Source organism: Megascapheus bottae, chromosome X, assembly GCF_031878675.1.
Source record: "Megascapheus bottae isolate mThoBot1 chromosome X, mThoBot2.hap1, whole genome shotgun sequence".
NCBI classification, from domain to species: domain Eukaryota; kingdom Metazoa; phylum Chordata; class Mammalia; order Rodentia; family Geomyidae; genus Megascapheus; species Megascapheus bottae.
This window is the reverse complement of record NC_143547.1, coordinates 71,433,108-71,455,411: the sequence shown is the minus strand read 5'-3', so window position 1 is coordinate 71,455,411 and position 22,304 is coordinate 71,433,108. Positions and strand designations below refer to the sequence as shown.

General features: G+C 41.6%; 1 protein-coding gene across 1 annotated transcript in view; it reads right to left on the bottom strand.

The window, feature by feature from the left end:
- Frmpd3 (FERM and PDZ domain containing 3) overlaps window positions 1–16,479 on the bottom strand; it is a 46,268-nt gene extending 29,789 nt beyond the window's left edge. Inside the window, exons 1-7 of the mRNA XM_090327036.1 lie at window positions 16,413–16,479; window positions 12,259–12,366; window positions 9,174–9,305; window positions 7,693–7,812; window positions 3,337–3,473; window positions 2,904–3,030; window positions 650–739 (exon numbers count right to left, since the gene is read on the bottom strand). Of these exons, the coding sequence (XP_090183162.1) occupies window positions 650–739; window positions 2,904–3,030; window positions 3,337–3,473; window positions 7,693–7,812; window positions 9,174–9,305; window positions 12,259–12,363 (711 nt within the window). The 5' untranslated portion in view covers window positions 12,364–12,366; window positions 16,413–16,479. The remainder of the gene's footprint in view (window positions 1–649; window positions 740–2,903; window positions 3,031–3,336; window positions 3,474–7,692; window positions 7,813–9,173; window positions 9,306–12,258; window positions 12,367–16,412) is intronic.
- Window positions 16,480–22,304: the final 5,825 nt, after the last annotated feature.

Sequence of the window (22,304 nt, the reverse complement as noted above, 5' to 3'; positions counted from 1 at the left end):
TGTGTGTGTGTGTGTGTGTGTGTGTGTATTTAAGACAGTGTATCACTATGTAGCCTAGGCTGCTCTCAAACTCACAATCTTCCTGTCTCAACTTCCTGAGGATTGGGATTATAGGTAGATAAGCAATAACTCTCCTATATACCTTTTTTAAACCCTTAAAGTTTAGTTTTTCTTGGTACTGGAGACGGGGCCTAATACTTGCTAGTCAAGTATTATACAACTTTAGCCACTGCCTCCCACACCCGTCTTTTTGCTTTTGGTTTGTTTTTTAGAGGTTATCCCCTGCTTTTCCCCCATTTTACACATGTGATGCTCCTATCTATTCCATTGAAGTAGCTGCGAATACAGGACTCTACCACCACATCTAGCCCCATTGTACATATACTTGAGACTGCTTAAAATACCTAATATAGTGTGAACGTGGTGTTAATAGCCATTATATGTTTTGGCTAGGGAATAATTACAATAAAAAAGCCTAAATATATTTAGTACTAGTACAATTTTTTCTTAGGATTTTTTGGTCACCATTTGGGATCCACATATGTGGAAATTTTGAATTCAAGGTCTTTCCTGTCCCACCTCTCCCCATGGACACCAACCAAGAGCTTCCCTCCATCCATCACACCCTCCCCTACCACACCCAACTGACCAGGCCCACAGTGTTGAACAAAACGCCAGTGAAGGTTGGAAGTTCATTCAGAATTCGAAGGTACTGGAGCTTTGCTTGAATCGCAGAGCCCTGTGGAAACAACCCACCCTGGAATATGAGGAGGCCCAGAAGCACAGTAAAAATAAATTCATGTTATCAAAAGGTATGCCTTAATATCGAGACAGGCACAAGTCATTAAGCTAGTCTGTGGGAATGAGGAGGGACTGGGCTGAAATTGGAGGAAGGTTCCAGATTGGACTGCTCTCACCTCTGGCATTCTCCCTTACCAAACCTCCTGATTCTGACTCTTAAAGGGTCCAGCTGGCTCATTTTGAGCTTGCTTTTAATTGTAATGCTTTTTTTTCAACCCACTTAATCTATGCACTTTTTTCTGAGATCCTTCAAATCCTTTGAGCCACTTAGGTACTGACCACCTGAAGCTGAGGAACTTACTCTGCTTTGTGACTGAGTAGCATGACATCCCAAGTCTGTTCTTCATCTGAGCTTCTAGGCCTCTGTCAGAATTTCTAAGGCAACTGAGAAAGATTGACACTAAACTCCATCCTCTCATCTAAGATAATTACCAAATTATCTTCACCTTACCCAACTCTCTCTCCAGCCTCTCCACGCCTAGTCTTTTTTCTTATAGCCATTTACCTTGATAGTCTCTCCTGTGGCAGAGGGATAGTCAGGTAACCTTTACTACAGATACTCTTCCCTCCACCAACCACTGCTAGCAGGAACATCCCAAACCATAATAACTTTATTTTTGTGGGTTGTTGTAGGGCTTGAACTCAATGCTTGGGCACTGTCCCTAAGCTCTTTCATTCAAAGCTACTGTTCTACCAATTTGGGCCACAGAACCACTTCTGGGTTTCTCATGGTTAGTTGGAGATGAGACTCATGGACTTCTTAGCTAGGGCTGGCTTTGAACTGCAATCCTCACATCTCAGTTTCCTGAGTAGCTAGGATTACAGGTGAGAGCCATCAGTGCCCTGGCCCACAGTAACTTCAATCACAACTGCTTCCTGCTCAACCCTGCTTCCCCTCTCCTCTCCTAGGCACACAAGGTAGGGTCAGATATTTGCTTTCCTGTCCTCATACCATAGTCTCTCTTATCTCTGGGCTTTGGTACAAATGGACTTCATTGCTTAGGAAAGTCTTCCTTTCATCACCTACCCAAACAACTTATGTTGACAAACTCCTAGTTATCTGTTCTTCCTTCAAGAGCAAGTTCTGGCCCCAAATGTACAAGTCCCTGGCCTGTTCTACTTCTCCCAGCCTATTCTTAGTGTCCCTCCTCTGTGTTTTCAGAGCTCAGGGAACCTATGATATTGTGTTGGGACTATTGTGTTTCTGCATTAGACTGTGCCTGATTCTTGACTGAGAGCAGGCTTTCTTCTGTTTTGTATCTCCAGGCTCAAAAAAGAAAATGCTAGTGGTGGAAACAGTGGTAAGCCCTGGTGCTCTAAGCTGAGAAGAAAACTATGTCATTAAATATGTGCAGCAAGGTGGGAATAGCTTAGCCTTCTGAGGGAAATTTGAATCTTAAAAGAGACGCTAGTTGGCAATGCCAGACACCTGGAATGGTCGAGTATAGGAGCGGGATCCATCCATGTCCTGCACCTACATGCCTACGCAGATTCTAGTACTTCTCATCACCCTCTAGCTTTTGGAGTGGGAAGCTTAAGTACATGGAGCTTCAAAAGCCTAAGGAGGGACTACAGGCTATGACCAAGGGAAGCAGGGTAGGAGGTCCCTCATTGGCAAAAGAATGTGTGCCCCCAAAAGTGGAGAACAGCACAGTTGTGGCCTTGGTCCTCATCTTTGCCCAGTGATCCATTCCGCAGATTAGGCCTTGTCACATCCTCCACCCAGACCCTGGTAGGGCTTTCATGTTCCAGAATTCCACATCCCAGGACTGATGAACTTGCAAAGTAGAGCAGTCATTTCCACGGAACTCAAGTGTTTCCTCTGGGGGTAATGCATTCCACAGAAATGCTCAATCAGCGCTAATTGGTGAAAGGATTGGAGAATAATCTGCATTTGATCACTTTGCATTGAGGACCCAAAACTTGCTCAATGACATTGTACTGAGTTGTGGCTGAGAGAATCTCTGACAAACTCCTCTCTGTAATAGTCCCATACACCTGGGTCTAAGATTAGGGATCCCCAGAAAACTGGCAGACAACTCCATCCTCCCCAAGGCTTCTATTCCAGTGCCTGAACACAGTGCCTAATGGCCTTTAGGTACCTTGGTGCCGCTAGAAGGATGAGTTTGGTGAGCCTTCAGTTGCTGAGAGAGAGATTTCCTAAGGTTCTTCTCTTTAATGCCCTGCAGGAGGGAGGGGGGAAGAAAGGGTTCCAAACCCCACTCCTTCCTAAAAGCAAAGGACAAGGAAGAGGTTAGTAAGAGAGACAAAGTAGGCCAGAGAGAGGGAGATGGTAAGACACATTGAAGCAGAGTGGCAGAGACAGACAAATACAAACTGAGAGAAAGAGAAAGGGCTAGGGACAGAATCTCATTGGCCCTCAATGAGAGCTGTAGCTGTAGGCCATGACAGTCTCGGTGTGAGGACCTTTGATTCTCACTCCTATGGCATGCATACTTCGGTGAAACGCATACCAGAGCATCTTCTCCTTATGCAGCAATCTCTCCCCACTCCAAAAGGTTCCCCACAACTCACTCCACATTCTTGAGTGAGATCTTCTGACTAGGCCGAGTAGCTGAGACAGTGATATAGATGTGGAGGGCGGCAAGGCCCAAAAGCATCTCTGGTTTGGGGTCCATTCCAAAGCGTTCTCGGATAACATCATTCCGACTCTGTGAGAGAGGGCAGGCCAAATCCATAAGTTAAAAGAAACATTTTCTTCCCACTCCCATCTAGCCCTTTGTCACTCAGAAAAGAAACAGGCATCATTCAGGGCAGCAGAGATTAAAGGAACGAGGAAGGAAAAAAGCAACAGAGGAGCTTTGGGTCAAGGAGACACCATTTGCTTTACTCAGCAGGTACTAGACAGCCTTCTTAGTGACAGGTACACATAGAGACAAGGCCCACGTGGGCAGAAAATTCAGTTTACTATCCAAGTGAGACATAGAATTAATTTCTTTTTTTCCTTCTATCACAATAGACTTTCCCATCTTTTTTTCATGGAACTATTCTCACCCCCCCACCATCTATTAGTTCAAATGTGAACAAAGAGAGACATTAGGAGGGACTTTCCATGCAGCTCTAGCTCAGAATCCCAGGGTAAGATAGACTACAGGAATGGAGCAGACATTATGTTCTTTGAGATCTGAAGAATAAACACATTCTTGAGTCACTTTCTCCTAAGATGTCTTGGAAGTGAGGTTTTCTAGAAGCAATGGCCAAGTGCATGATAACCAGACAGACCCACTAACAAATGACAAAGAAAAACCACTATCACCACTACCAATAAAAACCCAGGTTTTGATTTCCTAGAATTTGTTTTGATAAATAGTACTTTAAATATTCAGAGGATTTATGCTTTGGGGTTCTTTCCCTTGAAGTATCCTCCTTTGGTCTCACTGTGTATGAATGTCTAGATTACTATATAAGTTATCATGTCCAGTGCATTTTAGATCTAATTTCCACATATCAGAGAAAACATGACATCTGTTTCTTTGAGGTTGGCTTACCACACTTAACATGATATATTCTAGGCCTATCCATTTCCCTGCAAATGACATAATATTATTCTTTCTAATGGATGAGTAAAATTCCATTGTGTATAGGTAGTACATTTTTTGGAACCTACATCTATTGTAGGTTATCTGGCTGTTTCCACATTTGGTTATTGTGAATAGTGCAGGAATAAACATGGATGTGCAAGTGTCTAATGGTGTCTTGGCTTGTGATGCTTTTAGTAGATGCCCAAGAGTGGTATGGCAGGGTCCTATCAATACTTCTGTTTAGAGTATATTAATTGTACCAAGGGGTTTTTATCATGCTACTTTAGATGTGCCTATATTTTATTTTGATCAGAATAACTCTATTGCTTTAATCCCCAACCCTCTAAATCTCCTAGTTATTTTTAGTAACATTGCGTGTGTGTGTGTTTGTCTGTGTGTGTGTGTGTGTATGTGTGCATGCACGCGCACTCACATGCGCCAGTATTAGGGATTGAACCCAGGGTCTTACGTTCTTACTTTCTCACTTAAGAACTCACCTTTAACTTCCAACTTTGGGGTGTTTAATTGGAGTTGAGCATCTCATGCATTTTTTTTGCCTAGGTTGGTGTTGAACCCAGAGCCTCAGATCTCAGCCTCCTGAATAGCTAGGATTATAGGTGTGTGCCTCTAGTGCCTGGCTACTAATTCCTTATTGATCAATAGCATTTACTGTGATTATTTATGGATAACTGGAACCATATATGAAAGTCAAAAATAGATCATGGACCTAACTGTAAAACTGACAAACTTCTAGAACAAAAATAAAGGATCATTTTGCTCTAGAGTTAGACCAGTATTTTCTAGATATGACACTTTAAACACTGTCCATAAAAGAACAAATTAACAAACTGGACTTAATCAGTATTCAAACATCTGCTCTGAAAAAGATTGTTTACAGATTGAAAAGGCAAGCCGCAGAATAGGAGAAAATAATTGAAAATAACACATCTGATAAATGACTTGTTTCCAGAATAGACAAAGAACTCCCAAAATTTGATAATGAGAAAACAAACAACCCAACAAAAAAAGCTGCACAGAAGTTATTCAATATCATTATTCATTAGAGAAATATAAGTAGAAGCCACGATGAGATGTTACATAGTACTAGAATGAATAAAGTAATATTGTCAATATTGACAAGGATGTGGAGAAACTGGAACTCGAATACATGACTGGTAAGAATGTAAGATGGTATAGTATTCAAAATTTCTGGGACCATTGGATATGTTCAATACTTTGATAGTGATGATTGTTTCGTGAGTAATGTGTGTGTCACAATTTATAGTGTGTAATTTAAACAAGTGTAGTTTGGTGGTGTATATCAATAAAACTGATATGTAAAAAAAGAAATACACAGAGGGAAGAAATAATCTAGAATTGTCTTGTCAGCAAATTCCAAAATATTAGAATGAAGATAATCCTCAAAAGTGTGAATGAAGAAATTCAAGGCAAACAAAATAAATGAATTTGTAAAGTTCATAAAGCAACCATACAACTCACTGGCAAAGGAACTTGAGGTAGAGAAATATTCCTAACATTTTAGATTGTCACAAGGGGCAGAAAGGCAAACCATGATGTCTTATAGCACATTCCCAGGTGGCATTATCAAAAACACATGATCCCTGCCTGATCTTTCAAGTGCTTTGTATGTCCTGTGGGTACCTAAAATTCAATATGTTCCAAAATGAACTCATCTTGTCCCCAAACCCACTACAATGTCTCCATTCCATGACTTGAGGAATGACACTATATGAAACACTCATCGAGTTGAAGTTATTTATTCTACCGTTTAAATCTCCTTTGAGTTCCACTCCATCCCTCCATCACAGTCCTGATTTCTCCTCAGGATAATAGCAATGTTCCATATGTAGTATGTAGTATACTTTTTACCATTGTGTAATCTTCTGAAATTGCTTATGTGACCAGACCAGGCTACTCTTTTATCATTTATGTGTCCCTGCCCTCCTCAGAATTTCTTTACCCTGTCTCTACATTAGAAGAACCTGAAGAATTTTTAAAATACCAATATTTTGGCCCCACTACAACAATTTTTCCATCAGTTTTTGGTGGACCTGAGGTTTTTTTAATCCAAGGTTGCTGGCTAGGGTTAATAACCCTGTCATGAAAGTAAAGTAGGTACTGTTGAGGAGAGAATACCAGTGGTATGGGAGATGGCTAATGGAGAGAGTGAATGAGGGTAAATAAGGTTGAATTAGTTTGTTTGCATGTATGAAGCCTGTGGAATTTTTTTAAGAAGTAGAGAAGAGAGATGAGAAAGTGGTGGAGGAGATATCTCGAGTTTGATTGAGGTACATTGTATGCATGTGCAGAAATGTCACAATGATACCCATGTACAACCAAGGTATGCTAATAAAAAAAGAACCATTGTCCCCAAATAGGCTTTTGGGTATCAGAATTTCATAGATAGCCTGTTAAACAAATTACTGAGCTCTATATCAAGAGTTCATGATTCAGGAGGGCAGGGCTAAGGCCCAAGAATTTTAACTCTAATATTTTCCCAGTTGGGGCTGATGCTGCTGATTCAGGAACACTGGGAACATTGCTAAGTCTCTATCATAAAGCCTAGCAAGCCTGTTGTCACCTGGCTCCAGTCTCTTCAACATCATTTCCTTATGTCACATCCTGCACTGCAATTATAATACATGGCTCCCAGTTTTTACATCATGTCATGCACCAAAGCCAAAGACCTTGCTTACAATATGTAGCAAACATCCACTCTTCCTTCAAAACTAAGAACATGTCCGAATCATTTTTAAGCCTAAACCATTTCTTCTATAAAGCCTTCACTGTCTCTCTGTCAGGAATTGATTCCTGAGTACCCTCATTAATATTGAACTCTGCTATTGTTGTATTTATTTATGCATATGCGAGCTCTAGTAACCCAGGATGGTTCTTTCTTCATCTCTGATTGCCAGTATCAAGCATCTGGTTTGGCTCCGAGTAAGTACTCAATAAATATTTCTGGATGTAGTGAATTGGGAACTTATTCCTTACTGGAGCTAGGTACTGGAGTTTGAGATGCCCTAAAACACAAAAATGCTTGTTAAACTTTGGGATCCTCTGAAGGCACCAGTTATTTGGGTTGTATATTTCTGAAAACAGATGAGCTTTGCGTGGGTTCATACATAGGACTTTGAGCCACAGCCAATTCAAGTCACAAGATCAATCTACTGGGCCAGGGACCACAATGGTAGCAGAGAAGGAAAGGGCCTTCAGAGCTACCAAGAGGTTGGAAAGACTTACATAGTGATTTTATTGTGATGGGAGATCAATCCTGCCTGTTGGTCCACTTCTCTGTCTGTTTTTGTTTCCCCAAGCCACACTCTACCTGGATGTATAAATACTCGAAAGCAGCAGGATCCCGACGCAACAGCTCCACCGGGTCTTTGGGAAAGAAGCTTATTCGGAAGAGGCATTTCATTCCATGATAATGGGTCCGCTGTACCACCTAAATCCCAGGATGAGAGGTGGGGACAAGATATTTAGAATGAATGGCAGTCAATTTGGTGGCTTTTTAAAGTGGGGCTAACAGCAGGGCTAGGCTGCTGTTTCCATCTGGTGGATTCATGTTCAGTCATCTCTTTTATCTTCTCCATGTAGTCATGCTCAACCATGTCCAAAAACATCAAACAGTAAATTCCAGAAATAATTCATGATGTTTCAATGCCTTTTTTTGCCAGTCCTGGGACTTGAACTCAGGGCCCAAGCACCATTCTTGGGCTTTCTCAAGGTTAGAACTCTACCACTTGAGCCACACACCACTTCCAGCTTTTTCTATATATGTGGTACTGAGAAATTAAACCCAGGTCTTTGTGCATGCTAGGCAAGCACTCTACCACAAGGCCAAACCTCCTAACCCTCAATATCTTTTATTATGGTACCTTTTCTAATTCTTCTATTTTTATTATGTTATTATTGTTAAAAGGTTGTCATAGGCATGTAAACATAGGAAAAGGACAGTGTATATAGACTTTGATGTATTTGACTGAAGGCTGAATTTGGAGGTTCTTTTTTCCCCCCAAATTTATTTTTTCTGTGTCTAATTTTCCATCCTTCACTCCCTCTCTCCCGCCCGATCTCCTTTCCTTCTTTCCACCCTCTTTCTTCCTTGTTTGAGGGCTTCACTCTTAGTGTTGGCTGGCCGGGAACACTACGTAGCCAAGGCTGACCTTAGCCTTTCGACTGTGGATATTAAAAGCCTGTGTTACCACAACCATTTGGCTTGTTTGGATGGCATGTAAACTAAAAAGATATTTGTTCCTAATTCTAATGTTCCCTGTCTAGTTCTTATCTACATAGGATTATGGAATTAACTTGCTCACTTAACAGTTTGGTGTTTTGCCATTGGTGAAATTCCATTTCATGTAGCAATCCTGAATTTCTCCAGCCCTTTTCCTGTTTGGCTAGGAACATTGGATAGTTCCTCTTCTACCCTGGAAGCACATAGATGGAATGTAATCTACTCTTGGTCCTACTGAACTCATTCACAATTCTCAGTTTATGTCATTCCCTGACCTTTCTTATTACTGCCATTATTCAAGTTTCCCCTCAAGAAGCAGAACTGTCTAGCAGGTGGAGTTTGCAAGAGACTTGGTGCTGGAGACTGTAACTAGTGATCTGCATGCCCCCTTTAAATCACAGAGGGCATGATCCTAGGCTCTCTGGATATGAGTGGTAACCTCCTCATCTAGGAAATGTGGCTTCTGGAAGTAAATGGTTACAAAACTTTCCAGATAGGAAGCACCTCAGTGTCTCTTCTCTAGTACAGGCTGCACATAGTTACCAAGCAAGGCCAAAGGAATCACTTACATAAGCCAGAGGCTGCTTGTCCTGGAGAAGCAGGAACTTATGATTCTGCTCTGGCCCAGCATACTCAAGGACCAGAGCAAAGTGCTCAATGTATCTCAGTGAGAGACGGTCCTGTAAAGTCACCATCACATCCTATAGGAGAAAAAGAGCATTGAAAGGCAAGATCCATTGTGGTTCTAAGTTAATTAAATAACAAACATGTAGGTAACCTAGATGACCAAGTACAACCATGGAGAAGACTGAGACAGTGGTCTTTATGGTGTCCCATGAAAAGGGACCTATAAATGCCTAGAGGTCTGGACCCTGAGGAATATCACATGCCCAGGTCTTGGAGGTGTCTGTCCCTGGTTGGGCATATGGCACAAGAACGTTGTGTCACTCCTTCCTGCCCTCCTTCTTCTAGACAAATGATTGTCTAATTGCTCACTGAGTGCCAAGTACTGTGTTGGAATTCTTCTCCTCTGCTCTCATCAGTCAGGATGTCTACTCTGCTTTGGGTGTCAACATTTTACTTAGGAATTAACAAAAGCAAAAGCTACATTTCTATGATTAAAAAGTAGACTATTTCTGGATTCATAATCTAAATCAAATGACTTGAGTTACTGGCAAAATGTTCATTTTTGGCCGTAGCTGGCTTTTATAGACGATCAATTTAGCAACTTGAAAAATGTGTCCATGCAGAGGAACAATGTCACGTGTGTGCTGTACAGTCATAAATCTGACAACTTCTGGGCTCCGTCTGCTCTGCTGCCCTACTTTTAATACTAGGGTGTCTGGAAACATTTTCCGTGGGGGCTGCCCAAATGTCACTTTTGAGATTTCCTCCATCTATTTGCTGTGACTTCAGCATCCACACTGGGCTCCAGTGCATGCATTTGTTCTGTCAGCATCTCATAGTCACCAACGGCTGGAAAGAAGCAAGCTGGAGGGGTCATAGAGCTCTGTGACAGCTAGGCCTACTAAACCAGCCCCTCAGTGAACATTGCAAGACACTCAGCCACTGAAATGGTAGGCTGGGAAGTGCCGGGTACTTGAGAGGATGTCTTTGTATTATCCAAGTAGTTAACAGAGGCATCTGTGTTGCTGAATCTCTGGCAGGGACAAATAAGGTTTTCTTTGCAGTTCAGCTGCATTGGGATTGTGGACAGCCAAGCCGGCAACTGCCAACTGGTGTTACAAGTGTAACAGCCCCTGTGCCAGGCTGTCAATTCATGCAGGTATCTCTCTGGGACATCTGGCTTGGCAGCCTGTCAAAGTTCCAGTGAATAGCCATGCACCCTTCCTGAAGTCAGACTGGGATCTCAAGTGAGGGGAACACTGCTATCATGGAAGCCACTATGGTGGTAATGATGTGAGCTGGGAGAATGTTTGGAGAAGGCGCCAGAAAGAGATGGCAGCATATACTCTCATGCACAGACAGAATCTACACTGGACAAAGCAACTTATGAAGAAACACCAAAGAAGATTCGCCTGGGTGACTTTAATGTGTGTGTGTGTGTGTGTGTGTGTGTGTGTGTATGTGTGTGTGTATGTGTGTGCATGCACGTGCCTGTACTGGTGCTTGAACTCAAGGCCTGGGCACAAGGCTTAGGCACTTGTTTCCTTAGCTTTTGTCTTTCAAAGCTGGTGCTCTACCAGTTGAACAACAGCTTTATTTTTTTCACTCCTGTTATTTTTTGTGGTTAATTGGAGATAAGAGACTCATGGATTTTTTTTTTTCCTGGGCTTGCTTCGAACCACAATCCTCAGACCTCAGTCTCCTGAGTAGATAAAATACCACAGCCAGCTTAATTCTCTTTTAATCTCTCCTCCTTCCAAAGCCCCAGACCTTCACTAACCAACAGCTCCTTCCATGGCTCTAAGATGTGGATTTTGATCTTAGGTGTACTGGGGAATGTAGACTTTCAAAGCAACTCTTGGATGTGGCTTATTGTACTAAAAATTTGGACAGGACAACTGATCACTGAGGAACTGCCCCACTCCCTGTAGAACACTTAGGATCTCTGACCTAGAGAGACAAAATGCCAGTAACACAATATATCATTGGCATGAACCCCAAACACCCTCAAGCATTTCCAAAAGCTCTACAGGACTATGCAATGCTAACCTTAGCAGAAGAGATAACCAGCCAGGCCCATTCTGTATACTTAATAATTCCTCTTAGCAAAACTTTCCTTGTCTAGGTTCTTTTTGTAATAGCAGCATCATTTTGGCCCCAGTATGGGAAACATATAACACCTGTGGACCAAGGTAGGTTGTCTTCATAGTTGTTGTAGTCAACCATCAATATAGGGTGCATGAGTTACACAAAAATCTTCTATTCTGGCATGGCAGTCTCTTTCTAGAGAGAGTCAGAATATTAGGAATGGATATTTGTGTCCCAGAGCAGAGTAAACCTGGGTTAAATTATATCATCATCTCTGTTCTCGGAGAATAAAGAATCACTAGGACTTTTTCACACCTGACTGAGCTGTTAAGAATCACAGTTCAGTTATTGCTCTTCCTGTGAAAAGCATAGCTGAAAGGGCTGTGGCTGGACTTTTCAAATCTTGGTTCAGTATTTAAGAGTTGGTTGCTATTTAAAAAGCAAAGCATGGCTAAGTTAATCTCCCAAGTGATTGCACTTGTTAATTTCTGTGTGTAAATTTGCATAGATGTTATTGTATCAGTACAAATAACTTTTGCTTTATTAATAGCACAATAATATTCACAATCCTAGTCCTTCATAATTCTTTTTTTTATTTTAGGATAATATATAGAGGGATTAGAGTTACATGCATCAGGTAGTGGGTGCATTACTTCTCGCACACTGATACCCCTTTTCATATTTGTGTCCCCATTCAGAATTCTTTAGGACCCATGTAACATGAACATGAAACAGCTCAGAAGCAGATGAACACTCTTGTGCACACCTACATTTTAACAACCAACATGCAATTGGGCTTGCAAAGTCCACCACCACATTGGAGGACTGTCCATTTTATAGCCTTGTGTTCATGCACATTGAGAACAGTGAGCAACTATGTGCAATCTCAGATGAACACAGGACAAACAGCTGGCTTAGAAGAAGAGACTCTGTATGTACCTTAACAGTGGTCCGGCCATCAAATGTGAATGACTTGATCTGTCCATTTTCTAAGAAAACCTTCAGGACGTTGGGGATGAGGAGGAGAGCTTCCTTCTTCATCATTTTCTATGAACAGGCAGGGAAAAGCCAATGATGAGGGTCATTCACATGGAGGAGGAAGGCCCCAGTTTATATGTATGTTGGGGGGGGGTAGACAGGAAAAGAGAGAAATGATAGAGCCAAAGGGAATGAAAGCACAAAGAGACAGTAGAAAAAGCAGATAAATAATGTTACATGGAAACCAGAACCAAATTCCCAAAGAGGCCACATCCTTCACTGGACATGAGGTGCACTTACGTTCCACTGTGGTTCAAATATCTATAGCTATGGTTCGGGGTGACTGCCACATACGCCCTGAAGGGCTTCTTTACCTCATCTTATCATCCTTCCCTTCCCACCAGACCCTTCACAAGGTCTTTGCTATTCTCTTCTCTTTATAACATCTAGCCCTCATTTCATTTTTAGTGAAGGGTACTGAGCAGGTCATCATACACACTAGGCAAGGGAATGACTAAGCTACATCCCAAATCTCCAGGTCACAGGTTCTTTTAGATGTGACCATTGCTACCTCTTATCATTACTGGTCCTCTGGTTTTGTTGATGCCTGCATGTCACTAATAATCCTTCATCACAGGGACTGTGAATTAGTGTCTCGGTCAATATGCATAGTATGAAAATCATTGAAATGACCCCAAATATTTTCAGACATTTTTGAAAGCTCACTGACGTTGATTCAGAATCACTGTCAAGTTTCTGATCATTCCTTTGCTTGTTTTCCTAGACCTAGAGTTTGTTTATTTAGAGAAGAGTACATAATAATTTTTCAATAAAAAATTAAATAAACACAATCTATTCTGCCTTCTTTCCATCTCTACCCATCCTTCAAAAGCAAGCTCTAATATGCATTTTATAAATCGTTAAGTCCAGTAACACCATATACTTGCACTGGTCTCACCATGAATTCCTAGAGAAATTTATACCCCTCTCCTTTTTCTGTGCATAAGAGTGTGTGTGTGTGTGTGTGTGTGTGTGTGTACACGTGTGTACATGTGTGTACTTTTTCTTACAGTTTTTGAGATAAGGTCTTACTGTGTTGGCATGGCTGGGATTGAACTTGCTACTTAGGTCAGACTGACCTCAAACTCAAAATCCTCCTGCCTGAGCCTGTGAAATGATGGGGTTATAGACATGTGGCAATATTTTTCCATAATACTTTTCTTTCACAATCAAGCAATAAATTCAGAGCACAAAAACCATATATATTCATCTTTTTAGTTGCAACACCAAACAGCATTTCTGACATACACTTGGTGTTCAATTAATAGCTATTAAATGAACAAGCAGTAGGTACATTCTTTGTATATAGGTACTTGGAGTTGAACTCAGGGCCTGTACTATTACTCTATGCTCCAGGGCCTTGCCGCTTTGTTCCAGGGCCCTCTGAGGTCAGAGTTAGCTGAATATGAGTTCAGTTCTCATAGACAAGATAGCATCTTGTGGAGCACATGGGACTTGGCCTTGTGGTACCTCTGCCTGGTTGACCCTGAGTGTCCTATCTTTTAGTATTCCCCATTATATAAATGAATGAATTAATAAACAAACAAAAGTAAATAAAGTTTAAACAGTATGTCTCCCTATTTCTCTCCTTGATCCTCAGATGCCTTGATCCTGCTAAGTCCAGAGGCCCTGGCTCCCCAGGCTGATGACGCTCAGCGATGGCAAGTTTTATTTAGCACACTGGGTTGGACTCAGATAATTACTTAATTGATTTTGCTTAAAAATAGAGTTGGCAAGGAACGCCCACAGGATTTATTTTTACTCTGGTTGCTTAATAAAGCCTTGAAACTCAAGGGAAAGAGATGATGGGACAGCCTGGAGTCATCTGGATTTCCCGAGTCCCAACAGGCTGCTATGGTCCATACTGGCAGCAGCAGTGGAGAGATGAAGTGTGATATCTGGGAATTTCCTAAGCACAATAAGAGGTGGAAGATCGATGTGCCTTTGTGCCAGATAAGAGCTTTGCGACATGCTTGGTGACCTGACCCAGAGAGGGAAAGAGAGAAGTCATTGGAAGGGTTCTAGTTGCTAATCGAGGACACTTGTTTTCTAGTTGGGTTGGAGTAGGGGTTTCATTCTGCCTGTTGCCTAACTCTGAGGTATGGAGATATTACAGTGGAGGAAGGAGAGCATGGAAAGAGGAAAGGTGGTAAAGGAAGGAAGAAGGAAGGGGAGAAGTGTAGGACTTTTCTACTGGTTGTCCTGGCCATAGCTAATTTGGCTGCAACACTGAGGTAGGCTGGGGTGCACTGGTCCAACTTTCCAAATTCAAGCCCTGTGGCCTCTTAGTTTTCAAGGATTCAGGACACAAATGTCCCTTTGGTGATTTGGAACTCAGAATCTGCTTTGGACTGATCTGCATGAACTTCATTTTGTAGCCTCTATCCTCTGCTCATCAATTCTCCTTCACTTCAACCTTTTCTAGAATGGATATAGATCCTAAGCACCAGTTACTCAGACAGATTACCAGTGGGGTCCTATAGCCCTCTGGGCTTCCTAGCCTTTTTCCTGCATGTGTGGAGGAGGGCCCTGACTGTCTTTGATGATGAGTACCAGGCAATGAAGATGGAAGATACTGTGTCTCTTATCCTTTCTTCTGAGTGGCTTTCCTTAGAGAACTAAGAGGTGCCTGACATCTCATTTCCCTGCTGGTTCAGGGTCTTTTTCTCAACAACCACAGCTGTGCCTTAATATGGAAATTCTTCTTTTTTGCCAGTACGGGGGCTTGAACTCAGGGCAGGAGCACTGTCATTGGACTTTCTCAAGGCTAGAGCTCTACCACTTGAGCAATACTATCATTTCTGGCTTTTTCTATGTATATGGTACTGAGGAATTGAACCCAAGTCTTTGTGCATGCTCAACAAGCACTCTACCACTAGGACAAACTCCCAGCCCCAATGTATAAATTCTAAGTCTCTCTGATAGCATAGCTAGCCACTGCACACAGGCCTGTTAGCTCCAACTCTCCTAGCCCCACTAGGATATCACCAATTTCCTTATACTCCTGGGGAAATCTGGGCAAGATCCACGATAGCTGAACACTCTTGTTTCTGCTCCCCATCAACCTCTTCCCATCTGCATATATGGAGCTGACAGCTCACTGAATGTAAATCCCACAAAACAGTAAGAAAGGCCTTGGGCTTGCCAGCATCTCCTAGATTGGCAGCTACATGGCATGAGCTGTCAAATATTAGCTGTTTGTAGAGATGATGCCACATAGCAGTGGGTTCCTTTTTTTTGGCCAGTCCTGGGACTTGAACTCAGGGCCTGGGCACTGTCCTTGGGCTTTCTCAAGGGTAGTGCTCTATCATTGAGCCACAACACCACTTCCAGCTTTTTCTGTGTATGTGGCACCAAAGAATTGAACCCAGGGCTTTGTGCATGCTAGGCAAGCACTCTACCACTAGGCCACACTCCAAGTCAGCAGTGGGTTCTCTACTATCTCAGTCTGAACCACTCGTTCCCCCCATATCCCAACACTGAAAGGTATCCAGTGATAGGGAACAGCTATTTGTTTTGTAACCCATGGTGATGAGGACACAGCAAGATCTTAATAAAAACTTGGTGACTTTAGGCAAGAATCGGTCATTTCTGCCTAGACAGCTTCACCTATCACCATAGTTTTCTCTAGTTCAAAATGTGAAATTGCAGGTTCACTTAAATGTGAAGATAGTTCAATTTCATCAGCTTCTTGTTCTCTGGATCTTCAGACAACCATTACTTCCTTCCTGCTTATATCAAGTAGCCAAAAGATGTTTATGAAACATTTGTACTGAGTGTATGCTATTGTGCTATATGGAAATGTCTCTACACATCAAGGTACTCTAGACTGAGCTGATACATGCTTCTTCTCCCTCCAATGTGTGTGGAACTTCCTTGGAAGCTACACACTCTGTTCTATTCACCACCCACTCATTCACAGCATGGGATTTTCTGGTTCCATTCCCTTAGAAATGTTATCAATCGGGAGGAGAAAGAGAGAGGGGAGAGGGAGATCTTGACAGCCCAGCTAATTCTGGCCAAGGGCTGAGGAGTAGAACCAAAGCTGGACTTACTGCATCTGTTTCTCCAACAGCCACCTGCTCAGAAAATCGGACCTTCACAGGATTAGATCTCAGCTTGGCCTTCTTTGCAGCACTGATGAATGCAGATTTGGGAGACTGGAAAAAAAAAAGAGCAGAGGGTTGGTGAGTTATCCATCCTTGGGGAAAAATCCTGACATTTGTCATGTCAGAGTTAAGACAACTCAATAGAGCTGCAAGTGGTCATGTAGACTTGTAATCCCAGCATTCAGCAAGGTGAGGTAGGAGGATCATAAATTCAAGGCCAGCCTGAATTACCCTGTTTTAAAATTAAAAAAAAAAGGATGTCCAAGTACATGAGTACATGTACATTTTTCCTTGCTAATGAAGGAATCAATAAGTAAGTATTGATTGCCTACTAAGTGAAAGGCAATATACTATCTCCTCATACAATTAGTATGTTGTAAAAAAGCTAGGCATGACTCAAATGTGGGGAAATTGATGAATGCTATAAGCCTATGGGTGTTTCTATAGTAATAATACAATAGAATTTTTAGATATTTGCTTTCCTTATTACGAGATATACCTAAATGGTAGATTTTATTGCAATTTAATACAAGCGTTCCAAAGGATTTACAGAAGTAATCTTACTCATCTCGCAGATATGCCCTGCCCCTAGCAAAGAAACTCATAAAAATATGTTTTTGAACTGGGAAAAAGGAACCATAGCCCTCCAAAATGACTCACCCACCATTTCCACATTACTCAGGAAGAAAAATATGAGAGATTTAAAGCTAGGGCTCTTGGCTTTCTACTTCTGGGTGCTTTGCTTATCCAATTTTGTATGAAATGCCTAAAGACTCAGTTAAGCTTTCTGGTTCTTGAAAACGTTCCCAAAAATTCAACAGGAAGTATTATTAACAAATATTGGAAACTACAGCCATCTATCCCTGTTTACAGGTTCTGCATCCTTGGATTCAATCAGCCACAGATCAAAAATACTTTTAAAAAATTGTGTCTGATTCAAAATAGGGAAGGTTAGGGGAAAAAGAAGATGATTGGGAAAGCGTGGGGGAGGGAAATGGGGACAAAAACATGAGAAGGGATATCAGTGTTCAAGAAGCAATGTACCCACTACCTGATGAATGTAACTGTAACCTTACTATATATTTCCTCAACAATAAAATACAATTAACAAAAAAGAAAAAGAAAAAAATGGTGTTTGTTTTGAACATGTATACATTTTGCTTATCTTCATGCTCAATAAAGTCTAAGGAGCATTTATACAGTATTTACATTTTTTCCAAGTCCTGGGGCTTGAACTTAGGGCCTGAGCACTGTCCCTGGGCTTTCTCAAGGCTAGAACTCTACTACTTAAACCACAGCACCACTTCCAGCTTTTTCCATGTATATGGTACTGAGGAATCGAACCTGGGTCTATCATTAGGCCAAACTCCTGGCCCAATACAAAGTCATCTACAGATGATTCTAAGTATATGGGATGATGTGGGAATTCCATATGCAAATAACTTGACATTTTATCTAGGGACTTGTGCATCTATGGATTTTGGGACCGATGGTAGGTGTCCTGGATATAGGAAAGTTACACTTTATTTTTTATTTTTTTTTTTGCCAGTCCTGGGCTTGAGCTCAGGGCCTGAGCACTGTCCTTGGACTTTCTCAAGGCTAGAGCTCTACCACTTGAGCCTCAGCACCACTTCCGGCTTTTTTTTTCTATGTATGTGGTACCGAGGAATCGAACCCGGGTCTTCATGCATGCTAGGCAAGCACTTTAACCACTAGGCCAAACTCCCGGCCCAAAAGTTACTCTTTAAATTCCAGACCTTTGCTGAGCTCCACGCCTCCTAGCAGACAGGGAATTTAGAAATCGTGGTAAGGGTCATCCTGCTTTGGAGGGAGTTTCTTTGTTCATGTGCCAATTTTAGGGAATGCCTACCATGTGCTAGGCACTCTTTGTCTGTCTGGACAAGACAGACAAAGCTCCTGGGCCTCTGGATCATCAGTCCTATCAGGAATATAGACAGTAAACAAACATCTACAAGAATCTATGTAGTCCTGGTCCTGAACTTAAGATTTTCCTGCCTCAGACTTCCAAGTTCTGGGATGACAGGCATGTGCCACTATGGCTGGCCAATAAACTATTTTTAGGTGGCAGATGAGGACTACAATTGTCTTCCCTTAGGTGCAGTTTGCTCTGTGGTTTCAGTTACTTATACATAATTGCAGTTTGAAATTTTTAAATGGAAAGTTCCAGAAATAAACAATTCAAAAGCTCTAAATCAATTTTGTTATAGTGCCTTTTAATAATTGTTTTATTATTATTATTTATGGTTGTTAAATCTGTTAGTATGCTTGATTTGTAAACTGAATTTGATCATAGGTATATATATAAATTAGAAAAATGCTTTCTATATTTAGGAACTGTTTTACAGTTCAGAATTATTCATTGTTTAGGCATCCACTGGGGATCTTAGAAAGTATTCCCTGCAGAAAAGGGAGTTTAGTGTATGATGGAAAATAAAGCAGGAAAGAGACTACACAAAAGAATGAGGGAGACTGGGGTTATTTAGCAATGTCCAAACCTATAATCCACTATTATTAAACTGTAGTCACCTGCTGTGCAATGGATCTCAAACATTTCTTTCTCCTGTCTAATACTTCATACTCTTTGAACGGCATCTCCTTATTCCCTTTTCTCAGCTCCACCACCATTGTATTCTGCTCCTGTGAGTTTGGTGTTTCTAAATTTCATATCTAAGTGAGATTATGAGCTACTTGTCTTCGTGTCTGGTTTACTTTAAATAGCATAATGTCTTCCAAGTTCATTCAGTTACCAAATGCCAGAAGTTCCTTTTTTTTTCTTGCAGCGATGGAGAAGGAACCCAAGGCTTTGCAAGAATTTCCTTTGTAAGGTTGAATAGTATTCAGTTATATACGTATCCCATTCTCTTTCTCAATTCATCTGTCAATGGAAAGATTCCATACTTTGGCTACTGTGAATTATTCTACAATGAACATGGTATCTCGTTGACATAAGGACTTCAACTTCTTTGGAATATGTACCTAGAAATGAGATTGAGGTACGTTGTTCAGTGAAGACCTCTTTGAGGACAAATTTAAGCAGAGACTTTAAGGAAGTAAGAGAAGATAGCCAAGAGGCTGTCCAGAGAATGGGGTTTCCAGGCAGAATGAACAGTAAAGGCCCAAAGGTATAGGATTTGGGTGGAAGAAGAACAGCAATGGCCCCCTGTGTAACTGGACACTGATGGAAGCAATGTGCTGAGAGAAGCAGCTGGGGCTGTTATGTGGGACTTTGTAAATCATGGTGAGAAATTTGGACTTTACTCAGAGAAGGGTTTTGAGCAGACAGGGTCTGGAGTGCAAATAAGATGATGCATCTTCACCATTATGTGGACAATGGAGTGTAGAAATACTTGTGACTGCAGTAATACAGTTAGAACATGGTGGCAGCATAGGCTAGGTTCTCAGTAATGGCAATGATGAGAAATGAGTGACTTCCAAATAGACTTTAAGGGCTGAACCAAGATCCTATGCTGATGAGTCAAGAAAGGAGTCAATTCTAAGGGTAGGGTTGCCATTTACCAAGAAGAGAATTAGGAGAGAATCAAGTTTGGGGCCACTTTAAATCATCTTTTGCCATTGGTTTTAGAGTCCTATAATTAGGAATTCCTTTATATTACCTAAGGGTCCCTTGTCCCTGGAAAGGTAATAAACTGAGCAATTGCATGCCATTTACTCTGTGGTTGGCATTCATTACCAAATCAACCACAGGGGGGCAGGGCCCCAAGATAAAGACCCATCAGAAACAAAGGGCCTCATCAACCCCACCATGTCTTAAGCTCTGGACCCAGCTGTGTTTTCTGTCAGGGCAGCAATCTCATCTACCCAGAGGGCAGATCACCAAAAGCCACTTGTTCCACCTGAGTCCAGTAGGACTCAGGCTGCACAGAAAAAAGGCCCAAAGGAGTTTTAAAACTCCCAAGGCCCAGGCCCTTCTCCAGACCAATTACATTGGAAGTCCTGGGGTTAGGGCTAGAGTATTAGTATTTTTTAAAGCCTCTGAGGATTTCAAATGTAGCCAAGATTGAGAATCACTCAGCTAAAAGAATGTTAGACTTCACATCCCGAGTCACAGGGGCAATTTGTTGGCAGCAGACAATACAGCAGAATGAAATCCAGGGCTGGAGATCGTTGCAGAAAGTGATTACAGTATTGATTGCTCATGAAGTCAATACATGTCTTTGCGTGTTGCACAGCTGGGTGCTCAAATCCAGGGTGAGGGCTGAAGGCTGAGGCAGGAATAAAGGGAAGGACAAGACAGGAAGATCCATAGCTCTGCCCCGGCAACTCTGTTTAACTCCTTCTCCACAGCTGCACCATGTACCACTGAGGTGTCATATACATGAAAAAAGTAGAATCTTTATTCTACCTGACAGTCACCCTCTCCTTTCCCTGTTATCATATGTCCGCAGATAGATGCCTCCATTGTGGAATAGCATCTCTAGACACCTGAAAGGCCCATACAGTCCATGCTTCATTGTTAAGTGCAAAAAGAAAGTACATGAAGATTGTACAGTTTTCCTTAAATGTCAAAATAATCGAGTAGCAGAGCTGAAGCCAAAACTCAGATATCCTGAGCCTTGGATTAGTGATTATGCCCCCACAGCAGGCTGGTGGTCTACTACTGATCTTTCATCCACTGGTTTGAATTCTACCTTGGCCTATCTAATGGATTCCAACAACTAAGGAACCCCACTGGTATGATTTTATTTATTCACTCACAAGAGGGGGCAGCATCTTTGCTAGTCCTACCAAACAACCAAAATTAGATCCTGTCATAAAGATTTCTTTTGTTTGTTTGTAACATTTTAGCAACTGATTCAGATATTTACAAGAGCACCAGGAGAGGAGAGAGTTGAAATCCCAATATTTCAGGGATTATAAACACTTCTAGGTGGCTGTTTCAGAGCTATTTTCAGCTTGTTTATGCCATATTCTTCATTGACCCTTGCCTTCTTGATCTCAGAGACACCATCATGTTCTCAGGCTTCAGCCTCGATCCCTGATGGTGACTCACTCATTGCCAGCTGTTCTCTGCTAGACGTCACATTCATGTCTAGCCTTATGCATAGACACAGGTGAGACCTGCTTTCCACTGGGAAACAAGGTGGCTCTCAAAGGTCTCTATGTCCTAAGCATTTTCAAAGCTCAGCTAGTGCTTGAAATTCTTTTTTTCTTTTCCTTTTTAAAAGCACACATTTAAAAGATTATCTTCTTGTTTAGAAAATCATTCTCAACTGATTATTTTTTCATTTCATCATTTGCATACAACAGACCAAAGTCCTGAATACTGGGATCACTACTTCACAATGAAACATTGACAAATGCAAATGTGGTTCCAGGAGGGGCTGACAAATGCTTTAGGGCACAGCAAATGACAGGCTGATGAGGGCCAAATCTTGTCTGCCATCTGCTTTTGGAAATAATGCTATATTGGAATAGTCATGGTCTTCATGTATGCACTGCCTATGGCTTCTTTGGGGCTATCATATTCAATCTGCAATATTTACTGAAATATTTACTATGTGGTCCTTTACAGAAAGTGTGCTGACCTCCATACTAACTTATGCACTGCCACACAAGTTTTAAGCCTACCCAGGGATAAGAATTACCAGGAAATGGTCAATAAACACTGATGCCTCGGCTCACATCCATATCAGATCTAAATTCAAAATCCTTGTGAGAGTAGGGTCCAGGAACCCAGATTAGTTAAGATGTTCTAACTCATTAAGCATAAATTAATTGAAGACCTTAAAGCTGGGATATCTGAGTTCTTCACTGACCCTATTTTTTTTCTCCAAGAAGCTGTGAGTCTCATTTTTC